The 16330-nt window shown below is 50.7% G+C and overlaps 1 protein-coding gene across 2 annotated transcripts; it reads right to left on the reverse strand.

Moving 5' to 3' along the window:
- Positions 1–173: 173 nt before the first annotated feature.
- On the reverse strand, positions 174–3053 carry C1qa (complement C1q A chain). 2 transcript variants are annotated; one of them, XM_021160796.1, is made up of 3 exons: positions 2951–3053; positions 1944–2113; positions 174–998 (listed from the first exon to the last, which is right to left on the reverse strand). In XM_021160796.1, exons 2-3 carry the CDS (start codon positions 2104–2106, stop codon positions 424–426), a joined length of 738 nt encoding a protein of 245 aa, XP_021016455.1. In that variant the 5' UTR covers positions 2107–2113; positions 2951–3053; the 3' UTR covers positions 174–423. The 2 variants fall into 2 exon arrangements, with proteins under 2 accessions (XP_021016455.1, XP_021016456.1); XM_021160797.2 differs by lacking the exon at positions 2951–3053 and adding an exon at positions 2911–2931.
- Between the last annotated feature and the right edge of the window lie 13277 nt (positions 3054–16330).

Below are 16330 nucleotides of genomic sequence, written 5' to 3' on the forward strand. Positions count from 1 at the left end.
CTGTCCTGGAACTCACTTTGTAGACCAGGCTGGCCTCGAACTCAGAAATTCACCTGTCTCTGCCTCCCAAGTGCTGGGATTAAAGGCGTGAGCCACCACCGCCCAGCAGCGATGGCCAGTTTTATACCCCCTTCCTGCTCAATGCCCAGAACAGCCAGCCACTGCACGGAAAGTCACAGACACAGATGGGGGTCGTTTATTCCAGAAAGTGCTTAAAGAAACCACTGGGCAGTGTGCAGAGAAACATCAGTCCTCAGTGCCCTCCCTCCGAGACAGCCCTTCCCCCGGGGTGCTAAAGCCCCAGCCCCTTCACTTTGCAGAGTGTGGAGGAGAGGGGTGCGGGGAGGGGTGCAGGGCGTGGGGGGGGCGTGGTCCATAACAGGGAGCGCAGGAGATGGCAGGATGCAGGGGCAGATCCCCAGCTCAGGCCGAGGGGAAAATGAGGAATCCGCTGAAGATGCTGTCGGCTTCAGTGCCCTGGTAAATGCGACCCTTTGCGGGGTCCTTCTCGATCCACACCTCATCCCCTCGTTGCAGCTGAAGCACGGTGCCCCCTGCTAACACCTGGAAGAGCCCCTTGTTGTTGGTGTTACAGAAACCCAGAGAACCCCTGGGCTGGCCCCGGGAGGAAGACTTGATAGACAGACAAAGGTCCCACTTGGAGATCACTTGGAAGTTGAAGTAATAGAAGCCTGGTACTGCACAGATGAAGCGACCCGTGTGGTTCTGGTATGGACTCTCCTCGTTGGTGAGGACCTTGTCAAAGATAACCACGTTGCCAATCGTCATTGGGTTCTGCCGAATGGCTGAGAAAGCTGGCCGGGGCTGGTCCCTGATATTGCCTGGATTGCCTTTCACGCCCTTCAGTCCTTGGGGGCCGCTGTCCCCCAGGGGACCACTGGGACCTGGGAGCCCCACATTGCCAGGTTTGCCAGGGGGGCCAGATTCCCCTGGGTCTCCTTTAAAACCTCGGATACCAGTCCGGATGCCAGCAGCTCCTGTGTGCAAAGAGAGCAAGCAGATTGGTAGATGTGAAGTGGGGTGGGGCATCGTGGGTAAGAAGTCCAGAGCCTGCCTATCCTCACGAAAAAGCCTTTGCTTTGAAGAGACTGAGTCTGACTGGCCTGACTGGCTGTGTGGCCTTGGGCAAGCATGTTAACCTCTCTGAGCCTCTACTTCAACTATAAAACCCAGAGAAGTAAATGCAGCCATGTGACAGACCCTGCATTTTTAGGAAACGTGAGGCTGGCTCTCTGGCTGCTCAGTTGAGTCCAGCCATGGGGCTGTCACCTCGCATGTCTCTAAATCACCAACTCCTTTTTCAGATTTAGGACCCTGTGGCACAACCGTGTGCAAATCAGCATGAGGGTCCTTTTGGCCTGCAGGAGACTGGGAGGGTCAGGATGACAGGCCAGGATGTCTTTTCTTCTGGCTCTGGTCATAACTCCTCCCCTCTCGTCCTCCTCAGGATCATGAGTTCTAACAGGGTAGAGTGGACAGAAGAGCAGGGACAAAGTAGAGGGCTGGAAGGACATGCAAGTGACTGTTGATACTGGCTGATCTTTCTCTACGCACCAGGCAGGGCTCTGCCTCGATTTTACGGAGGAGGAAATGGACTCTCAGAGGGCATCCGTAATTTGTTTGAGGTCAACCAACAAGGCAATGGCTCTTGACTCTAGACTCTTGGGCCTCTTTTTTAGACCATCCACATCCACTCTCTGTGCAGCCTAGTCTTTGGAGGAGAAAGGGGAAAGAGGAATGCCAAAGCAGGAAAGAGAGGCTGGGGACAAGGTCCAAGAGAAGGCTAGGCCTTCAGGTCCCAGGGTGAACCGCTCACTGTAATGACTTCCTGGAACTCAAAGGCACCATCGCTTCTCAGGACCCCTAAGCCATTGCCTCGAGGATGGTGCGGGACCTGCGCCCCAGCCGGAGAGAACGCTTACCTGGCTCCCCTCTCTCTCCTTTGAGACCCGGCCTCCCCGGGCGGCCAGGATTTCCTGGAGCACCATCCTTCCCGTTGGGTGCTCGGCAGACATCTTCAGCCACTGTCCATATCAGGGTCGTGGCCAGCACACAGGCCATCAGCCATCCCTGAGAGGTCTCCATGATGTCCCTACAGAGACACACAGGGACACTGGGTATGCTGGACACTTGGGATCACATGTCTGTCCCACGATGACATGTTACATGTCCTACATGCAATGTTATGTGACCCAGTCTAACTAGCACTAACAATGACTTTGACCCTAACCCCTAGCCCTAGCTAGAACCCTGACCCTTCTTACTCTGCCCTTAACCCTAGCACCCACCCCCTACCCTAATCCTAACCTATAGGCCCTAGCTCTAGGCTTAATCCTGACCCTGACCCTGACCTGACCCTAGCCCTAGCCCCAGCCCTAAACCCCACACTACCTTTTCCTCTGCACCTGTCCAGCATTTGCTCCTATATCCACACAGACCTCCCCGCTCTCTGGACACGCAGGCTCACACACTCCCACGGATGATGGATCTCATTGAACAAATATTTACCAAGTGTCAGCACTGTTTTAATTACAATCTCCGGCCCAGATGGCGAGCTATGCACACTCACAGGCTTTCACAAACATCTGCCTACTCTCCCGCAGCCTCAGCCCCTTTCCACATCCACATGAGGGCTGACTGTCCCTGCAAAGCCCTCTGCTGCTGGGTGCTGGCTCCCCCATGCACTTTCTGGCTTTCTGTGTTTCTGAGGCAGGGAGCATGGTTCTGAGTTGCTAGCTCTCACGGTTCCCCAAGCTCTGGCCAGAGGAGAGGGTCCTTCCACCTGCCTGCTCTGGCTCAGTGTCCCCAGCCTATCCACCCTTGCACTGAACTAGCTTGCAGCAATATTCTTCCCTCTCTGCCTCAGTTCTCCAGAGTGGTCCCCCTAACCTTGGTTTCCCAGCTCCCTCTCCCTCAGGCTTGGTCTCACCTGCCTCCGTGGTCCGATCAAACTGGATCAAACTTCCAGCCTTTTGCTGATGGTGGGACACCCGTCAGCAAAGGCGTGTCACCAGGACACTGCCAAGTTTCATATCCTTTCCGACTTCCCCTTCTTGGAATCTACCCCCTGAACTTCCCCAGGGCCAGACACCACACACGGAAATTTTAAGCAGACCTCAGCACGTTTGGGACAGGGGATGTCCTGCCCAGCCACAGTTGTGGGGAGGACTCTGGAGATGGGGGTTCGGGGTTGGGGTTCTTCAGGATTCAGAAAAGCACAGAATATCAGGGCAGAAGGACTCTGTCTTCAAACTTGTACCCTGGGGCTTTTTTTCATGATTGGGAAAGACACAAGAGCTTAGGGCCAAGTGCTTATAAAATTCAAAGAAGGGCCGGGCGTGGTGACGCACGCCTTTAATCCCAGCACTCGGGAGGCAGAGGCAGGCGGATTTCTGAGTTTGAGGCCCGCCTGGTCTACAGAGTGAGTTCCAGGACACCCAGGGCTACACAGAGAAATCCTGTCTCAAAAACCAAAACCAAAACCAAAACCAAAACCAAAAAAAAAAATTCAAAGAAGGGACAGGCCACCTGGAACAGAGAGAACAGACCACTGGGAGGCTGAAGGCACATAGCAATGGGTTTCAAGGCTCGATGCTCCCTAACAGCCTGTCTTTGGGAAGCTATCACATCTCTTCACTCTCGGTTTCTTTCTTACCTTTTTTTTTTTTTTTAAAACGATCTATTTATTATGCATACAGCATTCTGCTTGCATGTATACCCATAGGCCAGAAGAGGGCATTAGATCTCATTACAGATGTTTGTGAGCCACCAGGTGGTTGCTGGGAATTGAACTCAGGACCTCTTGAAAAGCAGTCAGTGCTCTTAACTGCTGAGCCATCTCTTACTTTTTTCCCTTTTTTTCTCTTTCCTTTCATTCTTTCATTCATTCTTTCATTCATTCTTTCTTTCTCTTTTTGAGACAGGGTTTCTCTGTGTAGCCCTGGCTGTCCTGGAGCCCACTCTGCAGACCAGGCTGGTCTCGAACTTAGAGATCCACCTGACTCTGCCTGGGGTTAAAGGCGTGCGCCACCACCATCCAGCCTCACTCTTAGATTCTTCATCTGTAAATTGGGATCAAATTCTATCTCTGAGGGTTGTTGTGAAAGTTTAATGTCAGGCAGCGGCAGAACACGGGGCACCTGGTAATCACTTCTTCACCAAATGTCATCAATATTAAAAAAATAGTTTATTTATTGTTTCTCTGTGTATATGCATGTTAAGGTGGGTTTGTGTGCTACGGTGGAGCATGTGTGGAGGTCAGAGGTTCAACTTTGAGGAATTGGTGATCTGAGTTCACATTCTCAGGTTGGTGAAGGGAACACTTTCACTCACTGACCCCAACATCTTTTCCTGAGACAGGTTCTTATGTATCCAGGGCTGGCCTGGACATCCTGACCCTCCTGCTTCTACCGCCTGAGAGCTGGGATGGAAGGTGTGCTTCCATGATGCCTGCTTTATTCAGAGCTGGCCATCGAACCCAGGGCTTCATAAATCCTAGGCAAGTGTTTGTTGTGGATAGCCCTGGGGATAATTCTATTTGATGTTAATTCTATTCTCCTGTGAGTGGTTGTGAACATGGAATGAGTCAGCACTCAGGTGAGTTCCTGTAAACCTGCTTCCCACCTTAATTTGTAAAATAAAGGAGAGCTGATGATTGGGCAGATAAAAGGGAAGGTGGAGCAGGAGGTGGAGAGAAAGAAGAAGGAGAAAATGGGAGAGGGAGGGGACGCAGAGAAGGAAGAAGAAGAAAAGCGGAGCAGAAGCACATGGCCTGGAGAAACGGCAAGTTCTAAGGAGTTTCATAGATGGAGAAGATGATAGTGTAGCGGTAGATCTGCCCAATCTAGGCACACAGCATGTGGTCATATTAATTGAGCTGTGTTTTCATTGCTGGGGCATATTTGGGTTGGAGATTTACTGCAACAAGTGTTCTACCAACTGAGCTATAGCCAAGCCCTTCAAATCAATATTTAAGCAACAACAACAACATCAGTGCTACAAGGCTGGTGAGTGGCTCAGCTTAGAGACTCACCTACTAGCATGGATAAGGTCCCAAGTTTCACCTCAGCACCATTTTTGAAAGATACACACATATATATTTTCAGTTCAAAAAAACAAAAAACAAAAACCTACCATTACATCAAGGATGGTGGCACGTGCCTATAATCCCAGCACTGCTAAGGCAGAGGCTGGCAGATCAAGAACTCAAGGCCACTTTGGTTGAGGCTAGACCAAACTACATAAGGCCTTATATAAAGCAACAACAACAGCAACAAAAAGAAGGGCCAGAGAGATGCCTCAGCGGGTAAAAGCACTTGCCATAACGCCTGATGACCTGACTTGTCCTCTGATCTTCATGTGTATGCTATGGTATGCAAGCATGCATACAAACAGATAGATGATAGATAGGTGGATGGATAGATGGATGGATGGATAGATAGATAGATAGATAGATAGATGAAATAGAAGTTCTTAGAATGTGTGGCCTATGATGAGACCCTCAGAGTCCTACCTGGCTCAGTGAAGGGCATCCAAAACTCACATATGTACCTAAAGAGAAAAGAGAAGGATTCCACCAATATAACAAGACTTCTGGACGATTCATAAGACTGATGTATTACATACCACACTGACTAAAGTTCGTTTGGAGTCAAGCCTGATGATTTTAGTTCAGTTCCCGGGAGCCACGTGATAGAGGGTGAGAACCCACTCTCAAAAGTGGTCCTTTGACCCGCCCCCCCATGTGCACTCTCCACGAAAGCACAAAATAAATGACTAAATGTAACACAAACTAAGATTTTTTTTTACAGTTCTGTGGGACAATAAAAGCTAATGGAAAACCATCATTACACCTCTATGAGGCCAAAATAATTTTGAGTGATTGACTTTCTCCCAGTTCGTATCTGTCTTCATAGAACCAACTGTCCATTATGCAAAGTGACATTGCTGAGAAGTGGCAGGTGACCCTTGGCACTCCTTAGACACAGCTCTAGCTTGGCTTTGAAAGGACTTGGTTATCTGCCTGCCTTATTCTCACATGCTGGACAGTCGTATTCAGCAGGCTGTGTGCACACACCTGCAGGAAGTCCAAGCATTCGCGCTTGCACACATAGCATTAGCATGCTGGGCAGTGGTGGTACAGGCCTTTAATCCCAGCACTCAGCAGGTACAGTCAGGCAGATCTTTGAGTTCTAGGCCAGTCTTGGTCTATGGAACAAGTTCCAGGACAGCTAGAGCTATACAGAGAGACCCTGTCTTTAACAACCAAAAAAAAAAAAAAAGATAAAAAAAAACCCAACAAAGAAACAAACCCCCAAACAGACACATAGCAGTGGCATGGAAAGTAAGTGGTCAGGGCTGGAGAGATGGCTCAGTTGGTAGAGTGCTTGCCTTGTGGTTTAATCCTGAGTTTAATCCCTAGAATTTGTGTAAAGTTCTGGGTTGATGCATAGAGTCCCCGTGCTGGGGAGGTGAAAACAGGTGAATCTCTGAGACTCATTGACCAGTTGGCCAAGCCTACCTAGTGAGTTCCAGACCAGTAAGAGACTGTCTACAAACAAACAAACAGACTACCAAGGTGGACAGAGCCCAAAGAATGAGACAAGATTCTCAGGCTGTCCTCTTTCTGTCTTTCTATCTCTCTGTCTCTGTGCCTGTCCTTGTTTCTCTGTTGCTGTCTCTCTCTCTGTCCCTCTCTGTCTCTGTCTCTCTGTCTCTGTCTCTGTCTCTCTCTCTCACACACACACACACACATACACACACACTCACACACAGTGGGTCAGCAACAATCCCAGAAATGTTGTACAGAGAACATCATCAGGCTGATACAATGTAGGCAGGTACATTCTTCCCTGTCTATAGAGTTCAGACGGTAGAGGGGAGGCAGAAGACTGTGGGACAGGAGAAGCCCTTGCAGTATTGCTCACAAAGTCATGCAGAGTAGAGTCAGGGACCTGAAGAGTTAACAGCAACAAATGTGTGTGTGTGTGTGTGTGTGTGTGTCTGTCTGTCTGTCTGTCTATTGTGTGTGTCTCTGTGTGTCCATATGTTTGTGTCTGTGTGTATATGTCTGTGTGTGTCTGGGGGGGTTGAACCAGGGCCTCACACATACTAGGCCTGCTCTCTATCACTAAGCTACATCCCCAGCTCGCCTTTTACATTTTGTTTTGAGACGGTCTCTCTAAGTTGTCCAGGTTGAGCCTGAATCTACTCTGTAGCCCAGGCTGGCCCTGCACGAACAATCTTCCCATGTAGCTGGGATTACAGGCCTGCGCCACTACACCCAGAGAGACACATCTTTTCGATTATTCAGATTCTTCCTGATGGTGTTCAGTCTCCATCAAGGGCTGTGCTCTCAGACCTTAGATGAGCCCTGTTTTCTGGCAGTGTTTCTGTTGGGGAGCAGGGGCGTGGCTCTCGGAGATCACATTTGCCGAGCATGTGTGAGACCCTGGTTCGAATCCCTGGCAAAACCTACCACTGGAGGAAACATCCAAAGAAAATGCCATACTGGGGGACACATTAGCACTCAGCATCCGTCCTCTGCTGTCCCTCTGGGCTTTGATGTTGGGACAGATTTCTCATTCAGTTGAGCAACTGGCTAATGTTACCCAACATTTCCTCCCAAAAGGAACTTGATCTTTGAAGACGGGAGCCACAGATACTGTAAGACCAGGAAGGGTCACAGAGGCTGAGGTAGACGTGGGGATTGAAGGTCTCCTCTGCACTGTGCATCTCAGAAGCAAACACAACACCCCCTACTTTATTCAAATTGCCATTTCTAATTCTTCCTTTGAATCACAGTAGGCAAAGTGCACATATGCCTTTAGTAGCATTGAACAGGCATGGGGGTACAGTCCTGTAAACCTAACACCTGGAAGACCTGACTGGGCCACATATGTCAAAAAAAAAAAAAAAAGAGGTGTAAGATGCCTGACATTTGCTATTTGGACATGAGATGCTTCTATGTCCACTGCCACCTGGTCAGACTTGGAGCATTTCCACTGTACCCCTGAGTGTCCTGGAACCCCTCTCAGGCCACAGGCCTTCTTCTGGAAGCAGAGAGCTCCAATCTCAGAGCAGTCCACCGGCTGCCCTGTTGTACCTCCTGGCTTCTATTGACCCCTGAGCAGTCACGCATGTCAGTTCTATGTCTGGGTCTGACATCCACCATACTCACCCACCACGTATGCTCCCCTGTTCTCCTGTCAGTGGGTGACTTGGATGGATGGAGGACAGATGAAGCTGCTAGTGACCTGCAGAGCAAGTTCTCACCCTGCCCTGTGAACTGCTGTTGCCGTGAAATCTCTCTTGTGGTGTTTCCTCAACCCTGGGACAGATTCACGCTCACCAGCCTCTCCCTCCTCTCACCATAGAGCACTCTTCCCTGCCCCTGAATTCCAACCCTTCTCTCCCCCTCTCCCTCCCCCCTTTGATGGACAGTGTCTCTGCCTGCTTTCCTTGCTCCTTTGGTCTGGTACCTCCCCTCCTCCTTGGCGTCTCTCCTTCTTGCCCTTGGCACCAGGTAGGTGGGAATTGTAAAGGTGGGAGCTGGAAGGGGCTAGAGGTGACCACAGAGATCTTCACTGTGTGCTCCCTGCCTTCCTTGAGCAGGCAGTGTTGGGCTCAGGATCTACCAGGGACCCCCACCCAGAAAGTAAGGGTGGGGGTGGGGGACCCCAGTGGGTGGGTGTTGAGCTTTCATTCCTCCAGATTCTGTGGTACTTGTTGGCTCAGAGGGCCCCTTCCATGATGAACTGCTGGAAAATCCTGGAAAGAAACTGGAGAGCTGGGCACGGTTTGCTCACACCACTAATCCCAGTATTAAGGAGTCAGAGGTGGCTGGCAGACTTCTGTAAGTTCAAGGGCAGCTAGGGTCTACATGGTGAGTTCCAGGACAGCCAGGGCTATGTAGAGACCCCGTCTCAAAAACAAACAAACAAACAAACAAACAAACAAAAAACAAGACAAGACAAAACAAACAAACAAACAAATGGGAAAAAAGGACAAAATTTTATTTTGTTTTGTTTGTCTTTAGGGCAGACTGGAGAAATACAGGAAGATATAAAACTCTATCCCCTTCTATGCCCCTGGATGGTGGAAAGGGCTGTGGGCCAAGTCCTGGAAGGGCCAGGTAAGCCTCTTGGAGAAATCCCAGCTAGAAGTCACCCAGCTGGGCTCCGAGCAGGTGAGTTGTAAAGAGATCAGGAGGATTAGGAGAAAAAGCTTAGAGAAAAGCCAGGCAGCTGGGGGAGCCAGCTGGGAGGTGTCCCTGCGCCTTGGCCACTGTGTAATTGGGCTGCTAGGAGCTTGTCTGTCCTACCAGCCGCTCGCCGTGGGTCTTTGTTCCACAGTCCCCCTGACCTCAGGTCTAATCAACCGGCTCCTTTCCCAGGAGCTGGGGACGTGCCCAGGGTGAATGGGCATGCTGGGCCGAGGCTGGGTTTGACATAATCCATACCATGCAGGAGCCCACTCTCACTTGCGCTCTGAAATTTGGGCTAATGACAGTTGCTTCTGCCGGTGTCCCCCCTCCACCGCCCCCCTCTTCCCAGCCCTCTGCTGATTGCAAATAAACACCCGGTCGACGCGGGAGAGTAATTAACTCTCCGATGTGGGGAGAACTAATCAGCCCAGAGTGTGCTGCAGGTGGGAAAAGTGAAGGCTTTTCCTAAGTAGTATGCAAATGAGCCGTAGTATGCAAAGGAGCCCCGGCCGCTCCTGGGAAGCTCTGTCATAGCCGGGAGCCTGGCTGGTGCAAGGGGAAAGAGGCTCCGGGAAAGGGCAGTGTTTACGGGTAAAGAAACTCGTCCCTCAGATCTGAGGTGCGGCGGGGCATGGGGGAAAGGGATCAGGGTAGGAGGAGCAAGGATCCTCTTCAGGGTTCCAAGTTCACGTGTCCACCTTGTATGAAGCAGCTGAGGAGGCCGAGGAGAACCAGGGTCCTGAATTTGCCTCTCGGTTCCACACTCCCTGTGACCTTGAGTCTACACCCGCCTCGCGGAACCTTAGTTTTCTAGGTGCAGTAGGGGAGGCTAACACACGTGGATCAGGCTGAGCTGAGAACCCGGGATGACTGGCGCTTAGCAGGTGTTCAGGATGTAGGCTCTCACCAGGCAGCACAGGGATACACCAAGGGCCACGTGTTGCCAAGACAAGGTAGAGCCCCACCCAGAACTGCCTTCTAGGGTACACTGGACGGTGATTTGAAAGCTTCCCCTCCCTTCACAGGGCCAAGTTTGGAATTCACACCTGGTCTACCGTATAGAGGGAGGTTCCAGGGTACCCACAGAAAGGAGATGCTGACTCTCAGGTTGGTTCTAGTGCAGAGCTATCCCTGTGAGTGCGAATCTCCGTAAGGTCCCTTTTAGATACTGAAAATGGAGCTAGCTATGGGGGTGGTAGTGGTGGCTTGGAGATTGTTAACTAGCCCCGCTGGGATTCCACCCTTGTGGAATCTTCTAGAGGGGTGTGTGGTGAGAAAGTATGTGTTTATTTCATCTTGGGTCTCCTTTAAAGGTCATGGGTAGGGCCTGGGGACAAGGGTATATACATTTGTCAGTGTTCATCAAGTGGGACGTTAGGTCTATATGCTTATAACTCTTACTGTCATAGAAAGTTTTTAAAATAAAATTGGGGACAGGAGATGTAGCTTCACTGGTACACCATCTGCCTGGTGTGCACAAAACTTTGGGTTTTGTGCCCAGCACCATGTAAACACAGTGGGGCATGGCTGTTGTCTCAGCACTCAACAGGTCAAAGCAGGAGGACCTGAGGCTCAAGGACTAGCCTCGGCTATGGACTTTGAGACCGTCCTGGAATACATGAGACCCTGTCAAAAAAAAAAGTTAGTAATTCTTTCCTGATGGATGATCACAAGCTATGTGATAATGGTGCCCAACGTGGCCATTCAGCTTCTGCTTGTATGCTTACCGTGGTGGGGAGCTCACTGCTTATAGAGACCATCACGTGTTTAACTGGGGAGCTGGAATTTGAACTGAGATCCACTCAAGTCCAGAGTCCAAGAATTTGACCTGTGTTCTACACTCTCCCAGAATTGTGTTTGCCTAGAAATAGCCACGTGATAGACGTGAGGAGGGCCATGTGAAATATTGCCGAATGTGGGCTGTAGACCTCCCCATGTCCTGTCCTGTCTAGTCCTAAGTGCCTGGAGGTGTAGCAGGTTCACAGATCCTGGATGACCCCTGCATCACCTGTGCTCATCACAGGGACAAAAGTGACAACAAAGATTTAAACCCTACAGCGTGCTCTTTTATCTGTCGGTGCTGCTGAGACATCCTCACCAGCCCCAGACACGACCCCAGCATCCTGGGGACCTGGCTCACCACATGCGTCACGATGAGTCACCAGGTGGGTTTTGCAGGTGTGATACAGGTGGAAATTGCCATAACTAAGTCACTGAGGCACACTGTTCTTAGTGTGACCTAGTTTACCCTGGCTGATAAGGTACAGGGTGGTGTCTTGATCACCACCATCCTTTTTTACTTTCAGCGCCATCAACGGTCATGTTCTCATAGAACCTGCAGGGGGCACCATACCTCCCTGGTACTATTGAACTGTCCAGGGTCCTGACTTGACTTAGCCTATTCTTCTGCAGCCTAGCCATCCGTGCCCTATGAATTCTCAAATAAAATATGACTGCTACCTCAAAAGGGCTCACCTGAGAGAGACAGACACAGAAATGGTTGCTGGAACAAGAAGACTGTGGACACCAGAGACTTATGTGACATCACTCCAGGGCAGGTGTTTTGGAAGCTTGTTCAGGAAGGAGGGTGGAGGTGGCAGCAGAGACCCACTTCTCGGTACCCACAGACACTAGCTTTCGGTGTTTTGCTTCCCTCTATGTAACCATGACACCAGCATATTATCTCCTAAAGCCATGGTCTTCTCATCTGCAAAATAGAATAATAACAGCACTTCCTCATAGCATCACTGTGAAGACCTGATGGGCTAATGTGTGCCGAGAGGCCAGGTGTGCCGGCTCACACTTATATTCCCAAGAGGCTGAGACAGGTGGACTGCTATGACATTGAGACTAAGGTTAGTCTGGGTTATAAAGTGAATTCCAAGCTAGCCTGGGCAGCAGAGTAAGACCCTGCCTCAAAAACAGCCAGATAGAGGGTAGATCCTGGGGAGGTAGCAAGTATGAGCTCAATTCTCAGCACACATGGAAAAAAAAAACCTGGCACAGTAGTGTGTGCCTAATCCCCATGCTAGGAGACACAGACAGGTGGCCCTCCCTCTCAGGCTCACTGGCCAGCCAGCAGAGTCAACTAAGTGAGCCCCAGATCCCAGTGGGAGACTTTGTCTGAAAAACAAGGTGTGGGCTTGAGAGATGGCTCAGCAGCTAAGAATGATCACTGAATCATTTTAGATACAGAGTTCAGTGGCATTAAAAGGTTCACAGCCAGGCATGAGGCTCACGCTGGAATTCCAGCACTAGGGAGGCCGAGGTAGGAGCATCACAGATTGGAGGCAAAGCCTGGGTCACACAGTGAGACCTTGGACAGAGACAGAGATGGAGACAGAGAAACAGAGAGAAGGAGAGACGGGGAGACAGAGACAGAGGGACAGAGATGGAATGGGAGACAGAGAAGGCTTTTAGTATTCATCTGTCTCTACAACCCTTTCTTTATTCTCTATGGCAGGTCCCCCCCACACACACACAGCCACTTAGTTGTAACATTGAATCATCCAACAGTCCACTTCTGTTTATGAAGTCAACTATTCCAGGGGCCTTATATGACACTTTGTGTCTTGTCTCTGGCTTTTTTCTCTTAGCCTGCTGTTGTGGAGCTTCCATTTTTTGTTATATAAAGACACATTCCATGCTGGGTTCAGATATATCCTTTTTGTTTGCTTGTTTTTGTCTTTGTTTGTTTTTTGAGACAGGGTTTCTCTGTATAGTTCTGGCTTTCCTGGAACTTACTCTGTAGACCAAGCTGGCCTCGAACGCAGAAATTTGCCTGCCTCTGCCTCCCAAGTGCTGGGATTAAAGGTGTACGCCACCACGCCCAGCTCAGATATGTCCTTTTTATAATTAATTAATTAATTGAGAAAGGGTTTCTTTGTGTAGCTCTGGCTGTCTTGGAACTCCGTCTGTAGACCAGGCTGGTCTTGAACTCACAGAGATCCATTGGGCTAGTCTCTTAACTGCTCTATGACTCAACCTTTTTCATCTCAGTTATGGTTAAAAACAAATAAAAAATCACAATCCCAGAATGTTGTGAAGTCAAGAAAATATGAAGCTGGTTCTGCACGGCCAGGATTCACAACTACCTGTAACTCCAGTTCCAGTGAGATCTGCTGCCTCTGGACTCCAAGGGTACCCGAACTCACATATACATGCATAGACACAGACACAATTTTTTCATGACAAAGTTTCTCTGTGTAGCCTTGGCTGTCCTGGAACTCCCGCTATAGTCCAGGTTACTCTCAAACTCAAAGATCCACTGGACTCTGCCTCCCGAGTGCTGGGATTAAAGACATGCGCCACCACAGCCAGACATGTGCCACCACAGCCCGACATGCTTTATTAACCCTTTAGCCACCAAGGTTCATTTGGGCTTGGACCCCTTTGGGCTACTGTGACTTACAGGGACAACATATCCCTGCTTTCATGAAACCCTGTGACTGCCACAGCGTTGGTGCCATGTTGGGATCCACAGAGCACTGGTCTGGTTGTGTACCCCACCCCCAGCCTCTCTCTCTGCCTGCCTGTCTCTTTGTGTGTCTCTCTGTATCTGTTGATCTCTATGTGTGTGCGTGCGTGTATTTCTCTCTCTGTGTGTGTTTATCTCTTTCTCTCTGTCTCTCTCTGTCTCTCTCTCTCTCTGCCTGTCTCTCTGTGTCAGTCTGTCTCTCTGTGCGTGTGTCTTTTGGTCTGTCACTCTATGTCTGTCTGTATGTCTCTTTCCTGTGTGTATGTGTGGCTGGGGGGAGGGGGTGTTAATACAGCAGCATGCATGGAGGTCAGAGGATACCCTTGGCTGTCTGGCCTCACCCTCTACCTTGTTTGAGACAGGACATCCTGTTCGCTGCTGCTGCCTACTCCAGGTGAGCTGGCCCATGACCTCTGAGGAGTCCTCTGTCTCCTGTTTTTTCATTGGAGCACTGGGAATTACAGCATCTAGCTTTACATGGGTTTGGGGGATTCAAACTCAGGTCCTCCAGCAAGTACTTTATGTTGTAAGCTATTATCCCAGTCCGTTTACTAAAAAAAACAAACAAACAACCCTAGCTGGTCACAGTGTCCCTGGTGTCAGGCTCCAAGGTTAATCACCCGGACCTCATCATGCACCAAGAGGCCCAAGGAATAGAACTTAAACTTCATCATGTAGTGCTGTGTGGCCTTGAGCAGGTAGCCGCACCTCTCTGAGCCTCGGTTTCCACATCTGTGAAGCGAAAAGGACAAGCTTTTCTATCGGCAGGCTCTGCACGAGGGTGGGTGGTAAGATCCCAGCCGACTGCACAGAGGCTCCAACAGGAGCTGACAGATAGCCTGTGCCCACATGGTGATCTCCAGCAGAAGGGCTGGCTGCTCTCTCCATGGGCCTTTTGCAGCTCAGTGGATACGGGCACAGCTAGGTCTTCAAGACGCCTCCAGCCTTAGGGAGGTCCCCACCGGCTCACATTTTGGCTGGCCCCCTTATTCTGAGGTGCTGGTCTGAAGCTGTGGTGACTCTCCGAATCCCAGAGCTGGGTGTGGGCAGGGCAAGCTCCTCCTTAGCAATGAGGGGGGCATGACTTCCTGCTTCTGACAGGGACCTAACCGAGGGTGCTGCCACAGAGTGAGCCCCTTTGCATCTCAGCGGTTGGGGTGAGCAGGTCACAGCATCAGTGAGAACTTAATACATTGAAAGGCCCGGCTCTCCCTCTACGGTAATTAGCTGCGGCGGCCGTGCTCCCCCTAATTGTCTCTCTCACTCCAGATGGGAGGAGATCAATAGGAAGAGGCTGCTGTGCGTTGAAAGTCACAATTAATTAATTGTCAGGCGTCTGTGTGTCTCCATCTCTGTCACATCAAAGGGCCTGGGCGGCAGCTGCCCACATCTCGACAGTGTGGGGTAACCCAGCCCCCGCCCCCATGTGCACGTGACCACATGCCCCAGGCTTGCTGTTTCCTTGCACAGCATCAGGCTCCAGGGAAGGAGTCCTCTGAGACCCCAGGCTCAGAGGCCTCCTCAGGCAACCAGCATCATCCACGCCCTCCCCCCAACTCAGGCCACCTCTACCTTGCCTGTCTCCCCCTCCCCCATTTAACTCAGATACCCCCTGCAGCCCCTGCAGCTCGGTGGGCTTTTCCAGCTGTTGGTGAAAGGAATGCTGGGAATGCTTGATGTGGGTGGTGGGCTCTCCCTCTGGGGCTGTGTGAAAAAGCTGTTTTTCTGAACCTTTGAGATGAGTCGAAACTGTCGAACACACACATGCACACACGAGGCAGACTCACAAGCACACAAACACACACCAGTGCTGACTCCACATCCCACGGCCAGCAAGTGCCAAGTCCACCCATCTTGCTTACATAGGCACGCTGGAGGTACAGGGCACCGTCTGTGTCACACAGATGGGAAAATAGAGGCACGTGACAGTTGGGATTGACCCACGGAGGGAGAAGTGTGGAGGGTGGAGAGTATATGCCAGGGCTCCTATGCCAAGCTGGACTTACCCACCTTCCTCCAACGAGGTTGGCATTTCCTAGTGAAGTCTAGGAGAGAGCTGCTCTTGTCTGAGGCCACACAGGGAGATTGGAACCCAGGTGGTCTTCCCATAGAGAGAAGGGGAAGGAGAGAGAGAGAGAGAGAGAGAGAGAGAGAGAGAGAGAGAGAGAGAGAGAGAGAGAGAGGAGGGAGTCAGATCAGTGAATCCAGGGATTCCCCCTAGCCAAGTGTGAGCATAGAACAGGAAGTGTGAGCATAGCAGGTGTTCAGGAAGACACAGGCGTGTGAGGCATGCTCACACACAATGTGTGTGCACTCATACACACACCTATTAGCACACATATACAAGTGTATGCACACATACACTCACTCATCCACATTAGCAATGTCACCCACCCCATTCTTTCTAGGAGGGCTTCGGTAGCTGCCCTGGGGCCAGATGTCAAGCTTTAAGATGCGTTGTGCTCACCCGATATACCTTAGGGCTCAGAGAGCATGCTGGACCTGACTGTGTCCCCACTGCAGTGAGTAGGGCCACTTGGGCTCTTGGCACCCAGATTTGTCCAGGGTCTGCCACTTTGCAGGAGCTGCCTGGCTATGGAAAGGGACTGTTCTGCCCCCTGGGCCTC

Source organism: Mus caroli, chromosome 4 (assembly GCF_900094665.2).
Source record: "Mus caroli chromosome 4, CAROLI_EIJ_v1.1, whole genome shotgun sequence".
NCBI classification, from domain to species: Eukaryota; Metazoa; Chordata; class Mammalia; order Rodentia; family Muridae; genus Mus; species Mus caroli.